This window comes from Pyxicephalus adspersus, chromosome 7 (assembly GCF_032062135.1).
Source record: "Pyxicephalus adspersus chromosome 7, UCB_Pads_2.0, whole genome shotgun sequence".
NCBI lineage: Eukaryota > Metazoa > Chordata > Amphibia > Anura > Pyxicephalidae > Pyxicephalus > Pyxicephalus adspersus.
Window position 1 is genome coordinate 29439746 of NC_092864.1, and position 12260 is coordinate 29452005.

At 43.2% G+C, this 12260-nt stretch overlaps 1 protein-coding gene across 11 annotated transcripts in view; it reads right to left on the reverse strand.

Annotated features, from left to right (window-relative positions):
- Positions 1 to 528, reverse strand: part of BIN1 (bridging integrator 1) — a 75205-nt gene extending 74677 nt beyond the window's left edge. For 4 of the 11 annotated variants that reach the window (XM_072417943.1, XM_072417947.1, XM_072417946.1 and 1 more), the window contains exon 1: positions 361 to 525. In XM_072417943.1, the coding sequence (XP_072274044.1) occupies positions 361 to 441 (81 nt within the window). In that variant the 5' untranslated portion in view covers positions 442 to 525. Of the gene's footprint in view, positions 1 to 360 lie in introns of all 11 variants that reach the window. The other 7 variants (XM_072417948.1, XM_072417951.1, XM_072417952.1 and 4 more) reach the window with 4 other exon arrangements.
- Between the last annotated feature and the right edge of the window lie 11732 nt (positions 529 to 12260).

Consider the following 12260-nt stretch of genomic DNA (forward strand, 5'->3'; position numbering starts at 1 on the left):
CATCCAGCACACATTGGGGGCTCCCCAGCCTATAGACCCCTCACCCAGCAGGAACCCAGAATCCTGTAGGAGGCTATGGTGGCTCCCCAGCCCCTGCATCTCTCATCCTCCCTACACCAGCTCCCTATTCTGCCCCTGCCATGAATAGAATGCCTCCTCCAGCAGAGACCCAGAATCCTGTAAGAGGTTCTGGTTTATCCCCAGCCCCTGGATGTGTCTCCCTCTGCACAGTCTCCTTCCATAAGCTGGGTGTTTGCTCCTGCAGGGCTCTGCCATTGCCTGTAAGCTGGATGTTGTATGACATGACGCTGCCTTGGCAGATCTGAGCTGTCACCTTCCTCCTCCCAGCAATGAGCTTACCTTCTCCTGAGCCCTGGTCAGCTTCTTCTGCACGTTGCTGGCTATCTTCCCTGCAGAGACTCCCTTCCCCAGCTCAGCCATCTTGCCTTCCCTTTAACTGGACGTCAAATAATCAGATCAGAAGCAGCAGGAAAAAAAACCCCTCCTGGCAGAAACAATGGATATACTGCCCCTCCTGGGGGCAGGGACCGCCTTTTAAAGAGACAGAGCTCTCCGCAGACAGCAACTCCTTAAAGGGGCAGGCAGAGGAGTGCAGCCCAGTGACACAGGAGGGACATCTGCTCAGGGAAGGATCAGAAAGGGCTGCACCAAGCACTGCCATGGCAGGGGGGGAAGGGTTAATATCGGGGGTAAAGCTGAAGGATCACAGAGCATTCTACACACCAGCAATATAAATACTAAATATATAAAATACATCCACAAATATTTGTATCAGTGTCATGGCTGTGCTGTGTTGTAATAATACATTGTAACAATTGTTGGTATTTGTTCACAATATTTGTATTTGTTATTTATTTTTGTTTAATTGTATCCAAAGCAAAGCACACAAATATGAAATGTTGCAGCTGATGTGGTGGCTGTGTTAGAGCTGTCAGACTCCTGGTGTGAGACCATGTGGTTGGCAGCTCCAGGGTGCACAGGGAACTCCTGTTGTGCACCTGGGAGTGGCAAAGGGCAGCACAGGTAACTAGACTTGCACAGGTCTGTGATACAAATCGTAAAAATTGCTGCCGCCCTGTGCAACAGACAGTATAAGGGAGGTTGGGACCCCCCCGAGCCTACAAGAGTATGTAATATACAGCAGGGATCTCCAACCTTTTGAGGATCGCGGACCACTAAATACACAGACCCCACACCACGCATGCACAGGGAGCCGTGTGTCACTTAAAGGGGAAGAAACTTCCCCCCAGAATGATGTCATGATACCAGAACCTGCCCACTCCCATTGCAGGTGTAAGCCTGACCCGGCTGTTGGGTGCACCGACCAGAGCCACGGCCCACCTGTCAGACCTCCACTAGACAGGGGGTTGAGGACCCCTGATGTACAGAACTAAAGAGTCAGGAGTATACAATGTATAGAGTGTGAGGGTCAGGAGTATATAATGTGCATAGTGCAGGGGTCAGGGGTATGCATTGTACAGAGTGCAGGGATCAGAAATATGTAATATACAGTGCAGAGCCAGTAGTAGGGGTTTTACAGAGTGCAGGGGTCATGAATATGTAATGTACATACCGTAGTGTAGAGTCATGGGTATGTAATATACAGAGTGCAGGGGTCAGGAGATGTTATGTAACAATATAAAAATATTAATAGAAATGTAATGGCTTTATTGCATGTAAAGTATACTTTTCTATTGTACAGTCACCTTAATGCAGCCACCATAGCTAAAAACGTCTTCCACAATAACTCCAGTACATTTCTCCACAAATATCATATTTGTTACCAAAATTTCAGAAAAATTAAGACACAATGCTGTTCCTCGTCACTACATCAGTGTCAGTGTGAGTTTGTGTAAAAGAGGATGTCAGGAAGAGACATTGCACTGTAAATTCCTGGGGCTTTGACCGGTCAGTGTGATGGCAGGAAAAGAAACTGGCCATTATGCAACAATTCTTTAGAAAGTTTCATTTCTGTTTCTATGATTTATGCTGTGTCAGGCTGTAATGCAGACTTACATTATGGCAATGTTCAGGCTGGGGGTGCGGTTGCAGTGCGGTTGCAGGGAGGTTACCACTTTCTCACACCATTGATCCACTTCCTCAAGGTGGAACCATAGAGGAGAGACCAGATTTAGAGCCCAATCATACAGAACCAGGGCATTACCTTAGGTCCTAATGCATGCAATCCCACACATGGTAGTACATGTGCATAGAGGTAACACATGTGCACTGATTCATGGCGTGAACAGGCTTGTGGCATTTATATCTATATATAAGGAACAAATAAAACAATATACATATAAAAATAAAGAGTTAATGGGTCATAATTGTTTTAGTTTGGGAAGTAATGCACACAGATAGTGGTCCTCCTCATCTCCTGACAGGTGTACAGCGGTTCCCTGGCATTGATCATCATTCTGCTATACATATTGATGAGTGACCATACAGGAATGACCACTATCCATTCCTATGGAGGTGCCACTAACTTAGAGAGGGAAGTCCATATCCCTCCCCTCTCCATAGAATAAAATGGTGCTGTGTGTACAGTCATCAATCATTCATCTGTCACTGGAGACGATCAAGAAAGATCATTTCCAGGGACAGTAATTTGATGTCTATATGGGCTTTACTCCTTTTAAATTGTTATTGATCTATAATCCACAACATGCTAATGATGGCTCCAATGGTTTTCATTATATCGTCCCATGTGGTCTGATTTTTGTGCAGACAATCCATGAATGCCATGTTTTACTCCCACACACAGGATTTGGCAACAGACAATGGACTTTCGGTGATGTCACACAGGAAGCAGCACTGACCTGGATGTTATACAGAGAAGATGGAAACCGAGAAGGAAATGACCATCGGGAGCATCTAAGGCCAAAAATAGAGCGCAGCCAGGACAAAGTACATGGACTCTGCACATAGAACACACGCTCAGGCATTGTCTCATTGTTAATGATCATTTCCACAGACAGCAAACAAATAAACCGCGGACAGACAGCTTTGTTCTGTTTTATGAAGGGAAATGTAAAATGCATTGGCCGAGGTCACTGTAAGGAAAAACCAAAAGCATTGATTGGATCAGTGTTTCTCCATCAGGGTTCTACCCAAAGTTTCTAAAGTTCCTTGAGCAATGAGCAGTTTGTGCCTCATCAATGATCTTTTTGGTTATCTGTAAGGGTGACATTCTTTCCAATGGCCAGCAATGTAGGAGGCATTCTTCTTACTGACCACCATACTGTACATGTACTGTGATCTGTGGATATAGTAGTTATAAAAGGGGTTCCCCAAAGACCTGAAAGTTATTTCAACCATTCCCCCAGCTGGTAAAAATCATATTGAATCCTGAAAGAGGTGACATTGGATCCACACCCCTTTCCCTTCCCATGTCTTCCTACAGGACAGGAAGAGGTGAAGCCAAGCAAAACTGATCCAGGAGACCAATGAAACAAGTTCTGGCCCTCAGAATCTTTTTACCATTATGTATGCTTGGTGTATTTGTATGTTTGTCGTTCAAAAGGAGAATTTCATGAAAGATAATGGATCACACCATTAATGGCCATGTGGTCATCAGTTCAAAATGATACTTTGGGGGGATTTACTTAAGGAATTGAGTTTGTTCACTTACCAATAGGACTACCATTAGAAAATTCTGGGCCCCATACTAGGTAAAGTTCCTGGTTCAACTTCCCTATGTCTAAAAGTTCCAGCATTGCAAAAATCAAACGTTCCCAGTACAGAAGTCTCTCTTGTGCCTCTTGCTTACCAAGGTGAATTATCTCCTATTTTATTAAACTGTAATTATATAGCGCCAACATATTACACAGCACTGTACATTAAATAGTGATTGTGAATGACAGACTCTGTAGAAGGAGGAGGGGATCCTGCCCAGGAGAGCTTAAGTAACCCTTAGTGAATGAGGTTCAATATAATATATTAAAAGAAGAAATGCAAAGAACACCCAATTACATGCAAGGAAATCAAAAAAAAACTGATTTATCCCTGCACATGATGGGATGGTTGGAGTCATCACATTTGCTAAGCTAAGTGAAAAATCTGATTCCTGATGATAATTCACATGATTAGCCTGACTTTAAAGCACAAGATTGATGTAGAAAGTTTCCTCACATTGCACCGTGACAAAGGGCTCTTTTTGCGCAGATCATTCTGAATATTTGCCGGAGTTTTTCTTTAACCAGAAAGGCTACAAATCCCTTACTAAACACAAGCCAGAGGATCATTTATCAAAGTCCAAGGACCCTCTTATGCAATCAATAAATTCCAGATGAATTCCATTCTGTGTGCTCACAGAAGGTAGCGCAGTTACAGATCTTAGCTGCTTGGCTGAATTCAAAAAAAGTTGGTACTCCCCATGGAAAAAGTTAATTATTGCCCCCCTTTAGCAGAAATCATTCTGGGATTTTACATACTTACTCAGTAGTTTTTGTGGGTATCAGGAGAATGGCAGATCTGTGTTTTGTATACAGTGAGTACATGATTGAATCAATGGTACACCTTTAAGCTCCTCCCATTGCGCCAAAAGTTTTTTTTTTACTTCTCCCAGTGCACCCAATTTAAGCAACATGTGAACAATTCAATGTTTCAAGACTGTGATCAGCACAGTCCATTCATTGCTCATATAATCCCTCTTGTCCTGAAAAATAACATTTTAGCATATTATATATATATTGTTGTCATGTATATTATATTATATTATACATTCTGTGTATACGAATTCTGCTTCCCCACATCTTAGATTGTAAGCTCTTCTGGGCAGGGTCCTCTCCTTCTCCTGTCTCACTGTCTGTATCTGTCTGACATTTGCAACCTGTATTTAATGTACAGCGCTGTGTAATATGTTGGCGCTATAGAAATACTGTTTAATAATAATAATAAGATGAGGAACTCTTCGGTCCACTTTCTGATTTTCAAAAAACTATTTTGGTGTCAGCTTTTTAAATCCGAGTCCCATTCTTAAAAAAATACTAACATTCCGAGGATTCTGTGGATTACTGGTGGATACTGAGATCAGCAAGAATAGAGGCAGTGCAAAATAACCCCTATTACCTCCATCATTAACGCTGATTCTCTGAAACCGTCTTTCTCTACCTTTTTTTACATGGGGAACCTTTTAATACCTTTCAGGTTACCAGGGAACTTCTTCTATAATTATTATATCCACACATCACAGTATTCTAGTGTGGTGGTCATTGGATAGATTGCTTGTTACATTGTTGGGAATAATGTCACCCTTACAGATAGCAAAAATGATCATTGGTGTCACTTAAACTGACCTGAGAGGTCCAAACTGCTCATTGCTCAAGGAACCCCCAGCAACCTATGGAGGAACCCTGCCTTGGACCTGTATTGCTTAAATTTAATGAAAGCTCAGTCCTCATGGGTCAGGATTTCATATAGGTTCTGGGTAAAAGTTTGGCTCATCCTTGGAAAACAGAATCATGTTTGTGGTGCATGTGAGCATCAGAACACAACTTGCCATGAAAGCACTGGCAATCCTCAGGTGGCACCTAGTATAAGATAGAGAAAACCAATGGTCAGGTTCACTACACAAAAACCGCCACTTCCCAATGACATGATGGCAACCTTTGTTCCTGGTGAGGCAAACCCTTTGATTTATTCTAAAATCCGCAATGCAATGGTGGGAAAAAGGATAACAACGCATTCAAGGTGTTTCTCCTGACTGTAAATGTTAACAAAAACCCCATAAATTCCACAGCCAAATATGGCTGTCTAAGTGCCCTGTCCTGGAGAAACCATGATTACCTAACACCATGTACAGCATTCAAGAGACCCTGTCATTAAAAAAGTAAAAAAATACATTATTTTAGAAGATTACTTGCTGTGTTCTTCTTTTCCATTTTTCATTTTGTATTCACTTGCAATGTGACTTTGAATTTGCTAGAAAATGTGACAAGTCAATTCCGCAGCACAGCCCCCTCACTCCTTGCAAATTCAATTTCTCTCCTTTTCTACGATCAATTATCTATTCTCTGTGCTGTCCCAGCTCCTCCACCCACTTAGACAACATTTTGTGTAATGACCTGGCTAGAAACAAAGGGGAATAGTATGGAGCCTGCTGCTGCTTCTGTTGACATCACGTCCATATTGGGGGCATCTAGCAGAGGTCTTGGAGCTTATTGGATGTCTGTACACGGGAGACTTTTGTAAGTAAATAACATGCAACATGTTTAGTGCACATTTTTATGAAAATGAATGATCTGGTGACAGGGGCTCTTTAGGGCACCCCTAATGTGAAGGATATGTGTTTTTCCATATTACCCTTGAGGCCATGACAATAGACTGTTACTCCCTGCTGTAACCTTTTTGCATTGGTAAGGGCCCACCCCACACCTACAGCAGACCAAAACTTAAAAAACAAAAAGTCGCCTGGAAGTGGAACAAATAGGTCAATGTCTATTTATAAATGATTCACCTGTCAATCTGTTAAAAATAATTTCTTTCCAATTCCTTTCCTATTGAGACAGCTGTGCACTTCTGATGATTGGCCACTAGGTGGCAGAACGAGTAATTGTATTAATGGAGACCTGTAGCGAATTTCAGAAGAATTGACTGGGGGAACAATTTATTAATAGAGCCCCTAGAGTTGATCTGGATTTTGTCTCCACAGGCTCATCACTAGATTTCACCTCCTGGAAAGAATGGAAATAGAATTGGAATTTCATATATCCATGGAATTTGGCTGCACTGGGGTGGTCATCTTTCCATCAGTAGTGTCCCCGTACGTGCTGTTAGATTGAGATTTCTCTTCCCAGCGCTGATCCTGAAATAGACAAAAACACAAAAATGTCCCAATAAAAAGGAAGGAAACATCAGAGGTCAGACAGCAGGGTGACATCCAAGAAGGGCCCAGGGGTCACATGGGGTCACAGGGGGGACAGGTGTCCATTAAATGTAGCTCCAGGGCAGCTGGTGAGCTGAGGTCACCGAGGGCCAACGAGAGGACCCCTCATCCTGTGCTGTGGTCACTGCAGCCGAAAATAAAATAAAGTTTACTGATAAGAATGACGGACAGAAATATATAAATGTTAAGTGAAGAATTCTAAATAAAGTGATTCGAGATGATATCAAATTAAATGCAAACCAATCACTAAAACCTAAAATAATCTGAGCATGTGCATTCCAAAGTAATTTCTTAAAGATTCCCCAATGATTCTGCCATATCCAGGCTCTTCCTGTAACAAAGTGACAACACGCTGTCCCATCCTCCTCTGTTGTCAGCATACAAAAAAATGATTTTTTTGTAAATCCAACATTTTACAGTTGTCATAGGGGCAAGAATAGAGGGAACAGGTGACTCCTATGTCCCCCTTGGCAGGGGTTTGCTCTAACTTCCTGTTGTGTCTACAGCACAGGAAGAGAGGAGTAAATGTCCCATGAAATTTAGACAATATAATAAACAAAAAGACATTTAGGTTAAAGAATTCCATCTTTGGAAAAACAAATACTTTTTGCTAAAAAACGCTTTTACTCCAATACCTACCTTCAATCCAGTGCTATCTGCATGCAAAAGCTTTTGTTTCCAGCAGATGGCGCTCTTCTTCCAGATTGAAAGACAGCCAGTGGCAAGCCCAAATACAGCCCTGGGTGCAGAATGGTTTAAAGTTAGAGTTCTGCTTTATATCGTATCTGAGTCCTCCCAAAAAATGAGATACATTGCAGCTCAGCAGGCTTTGGATGTGCTGGTGGCTGCAAGAGTTTTCCTCCTTTTTTCAGGCAATTTTTTCTGTCTAGGATAACAACACACCCTATTAGTATAACAGAAACAATACAATACTACAAAACCCCACCCTTCCTCTATTGTCCATAGCAGAGGATGGAGGTTGGCTGCATTCATACACTGGGCCCGTTTTAGGCCCAGTGTATGAATGGGCAATGGGGCCACAATTGACAGAATGCAAGGAGTGCATGGAGCTGGAATGCTGTGCATTAGGGGTCCTGACTTCATATTTGCCCAGGGCCCCTTTTTCTCTAAAACCATCCCTAGCTGTATAGAATAAATAGGGGGTTAGGGGTGGCGGAGGGGGGGTGTCATTCAGACCCCTGGGTGAGTTCAGTCCATTCGCAGCTCTGTTTTTCCACATGGCCCATCTTTGTCTTCCACAAAGCCCTTCCCAGGGGTGCCGGGGCGGGGGGGGGGGTCACAGCTGTTGTCACCGCTTCTCCGGGGCCAAAATCTAATTTTAGCCCTTTAAGGGTTCTTCAGCTTTAGGTCGTCCCGGCTGCCATTGGTTGGGATCAGCTGAGGGCACTGGGATGGAGATGTGGTGCCCACCTGTTTCTGATCTGTCAGTGGTGCCGAGGGCTCAGACCGGCCCCGGGGTCACAGCCCAAAACTTCCTAATTAAAACAGCAGACGCTAATTACTGGGACACAAAGTGGACCTGTCATCACCTTGTTTGAGGGGCCCGCCTAGGAACAGAGGGAAAAAATGTTTGTTTTTTTTGTCCGGTCTGAGCAGATTTTAGGAAGATTTTATACACAGGAGGTAACAGCTGACACCCCAATACCCCAACAGCCCCCCCCCCCAATAAAGCAGATTGTAAAACAAAGAACAATGGCTGCAGGCTTCTTTACTATATTTCTACCTGGTAACCTTGCCAGTAACACACTTCCTGTGCCATAATGACGCTGCCACTTCACAGACCATGCAAAGGCAGCCAATTAGCAGAATGATATTCAGGGTTCACATGTACTTTAAAGGGGGACTAATGTTCCACTTGGATGAATTTGGGATCGGGCTGGGCACTATTGCAGAAAGGGGAAGGTGATGTGCCGGCACACCTGGCTGATCACTCCGGAGAGTGCGCATGCTTTGGTTGGCAGGATAGCCGGCATTCCTGTCTTTCCATGCGCATGGTGGAACTGCATGGGCTCTTGCACACCTGCGCAGGGGTTACGTCATCCCTGCCCACAATGGCCAAGAAGCAAATGGTGGCACCCTGCAAAGAAATGGCCACAGGTGAGTATTTCCAGGTTTAGTTCCGGAACAAACTTTATTCCAGGTGGAGGACTTTGATGTCCAGTAGCTGCCGCCTCCTCCCAGAAGATCCGAGCCATCGGTGCTCTGGCATCTTTAAGATGAGAATGTGCTCATGATATTGTGTCTATGAATAGCCCTATCCTAAAATATCGCCTGCTGAGGGTGGCGGATTCCTGGCTTTTTCCTGACACCTGGACCGCAGCCATCACTGACCAAAGACTAGAACCGGATCAGGCTACAGATAGTGAGATCCGCAATGATCACCGGCATGGAATGGCTCAACCATGTGGAGCAAAAACTCTCAAAAACATTCCAATTAAATTATATTTTATATTTATTTTTTTGCAAGGTTGAAAGATCAAAATACAAAATTTAAGCTTCAGCTGAGCAATAATCGATTGTGGAGGCGGGGGTGCCCTTGTGCACTTTTTCCTTTTTTTTTTGAACTGATGTGTTTGTCTTTTTTTATCTTTTGTTGAGTCTCAGTGCTGCTGCTGCCATTTCTGCATTGAGCACCATGGCTGCATAAGGTGTGCAAAACAGCTAATGACATGTCAGAAATCAATTTATTGAATGTTTTGGCAGAATAAAAAAAGAATTTCACTTTCTTAATGGAGGAGAATATGATATCTTTGTAGATGACGATGGGAGAGGTGACTGCTTGTGGGAGAAGCCGCTGCACCAATTTAATCCTAACCCTAGCTCTAAACACGAATCCTAACCCCAACCCCACCTCTGACCACTAACCCAGACTTCTAACACTAACCTTAACTACTAACTAACTACCAAGCAAAGCCCTAGCCCACAATTCTAACCCTAATCCTATTAACCTTAACTAGTAACCCCAACCTATTTCTGAACACTTACCCTAACTTCTTAACCTAACACTAACCCTTACCACCAACCCTAGCTCTGAGCATTAATCCCAACCCCTAACCCAATCCTACGTCTGAACACTAACTTCTAACACTAACCTTACCTACTAACCCTAGCTACCGACCTAAGCCCTAGGCCTGAACGCTAACCCTAATCCCTAACCCTAATTCTAGTTTGGAACACTAACCCTACCTCTGAACACTAACCCTAACTTTTAACACAAACCTTAACTACTAACCCTAGCTACCAAAGCTCTAGTTCTGAGCCTTAATCCTAGTTTGGAACCCTAACCCTACCTCTGACCACTAAACCTAATTTATAATCCTTAAACTAACCCTAGTTCTCAACACTAAATCATACCCTTTTTAAAGCAAGGGCCATTTCAGACCCTCAGGTGGGCCATAGCATCTGCTGCAGGCTCAAACACAGTCCCAACTTTTCCAATTCAAGTGGATGGGAGGAGTTGAGACCCTTTTTTCTGGTACAGCTCACAAAAGCAACGTATAACTTTTGGCCATTCAGTTGTGGCCTGAAGATCTGTACTACAGCCCCACACAAATCTAGTTACCCGCCGTGCCATTTTCCCCTCCTGGCATCATAGTGGCAGTTTTCTGTGTGCCTGGTAGCTGTCAGCTGACTCCAGGGGTCTGAAAAAGCCCTGACCCTAACTTCTGGGTGTCATTCAACCAGAAGACTGGGGACATCTGGTGGTGAAAATGAATTACTGCAGGGAGCTTTTACAAAAGAGATGAATATTAAAAAGCAAGTTACTTTTAAAATTTTTTAGCAGTTTGAGAGATTAAAAAAAAATCCTGGGGGTGTGCTGTAAAGTGACCCTGTCACCATAGAATTGCTCAAAACAAAATGGCCAACCCCAAAAAAGAAGCCTATCTGTATTTACCTTCTGATGGTCTCTTGGATTGTAAGCTCTTCTGGGCAGGGTCCTCTCCTCCTCCTGTGTCATTGTTTGTATCTGTTTGTCGTTTGAAACCCCTATTTATTGTACAGCCTTGTGTAATATGTTGGCGCTATATAAATACAGTCCAATAATAATATTGGTCTGGGTCTTAAAACACAGCCACCCCTCCTGATCTGCTGCTGATTATTCACCCATTCTGGGTGATTTACATTTGTGTTTCTTGAATTGTTTTCTCCAATAGATTCATATATGCTATAGTAATGTACAAACCAGACCAGCAGGTGGAGCCATTGCATGTGATGGGAGGTGCAGGTATTCATTCACCTGGAAATATAGAAAAGATAATTCCTACTCAATGTACAGCGCTGCGTAATATGTTGGCGCTATATAAATCCTGTTTATTAATAATAATAATAATTCCATCCATGTCTGTCATAGTCCTTTCCTTCTTCTGGGAGTGTCTAATTATTATGAGTGCTAGTCTAGCTCCTCCATACATAAACTTTTATGTGAAGGAGAATTGTATAAAATGTAACTTGGTCAGGTGACAGGTTCTCTTTATTCTTCAATAGACAGATCAACCATTTATAAAACGTGATGTTCCAGATAGAGAGGCTGATTTGCCTGCCATAGGCGTGTATATTCCTTCAAAGATTCACATTATACTCATTTTTCACCTCCCCTTTCATTCTTGTACAAGGTGACATTATACAGAGGATAGCAGTGTGGAAAATAAACAGGTCTCCATATGAAACCCGGCCAAGGCAGTGCAGCTCTCACAAAGGGGTGAAGAAATACAGAGAATAAAAGAGCCAGCAGCCCCTTGTACTTTTCTATTGCTTAGTATTCTAGAAACTGCTGCAAGTGTCCCCTTGTAAAATAATCTATGCAGTTGTCAGAATTCTGCCGCTGTATGCTTTTACCATGGGTTTTCACCAATGACAGCCAATAGAATTGGCCAGTGTGAAAACCAGAAGTATCAGCCTGGTTCTGGTCTTAGGAGATGCTGATCCGGGGTCAAACTGGGTCAGGTGACAACCAAAAGTAAAGTTTTCTGTCAAACCAGAAAAATGCCTGATCATCCCAAAAACGCAGGATATTCTATTCTATCCAGCACAACTTTGCCCCTGTGGTCTAAACATTGCCATTTTTTAATATGGTAGACCTACCTACCTAATCATTATTGGTTCTCTGTGCTTCTCTATGAAATGCAGGCAGATCATGGCTGGTGGGAGGGGCCAGCAGGGTGCTATACAGAGCTTCCAGAAAATATCACAGCATCCAGCCCCAGTACCCTTTTCCAAAGCTCTCACCCCTGGGAATTAGAATTTATACGAATATCAAAATACTTTGACGGGTAGGTGATGATTGACATAACTGAACTCCAATGAAGGGGCCAGTGAGTCAGGATGGGAAGGG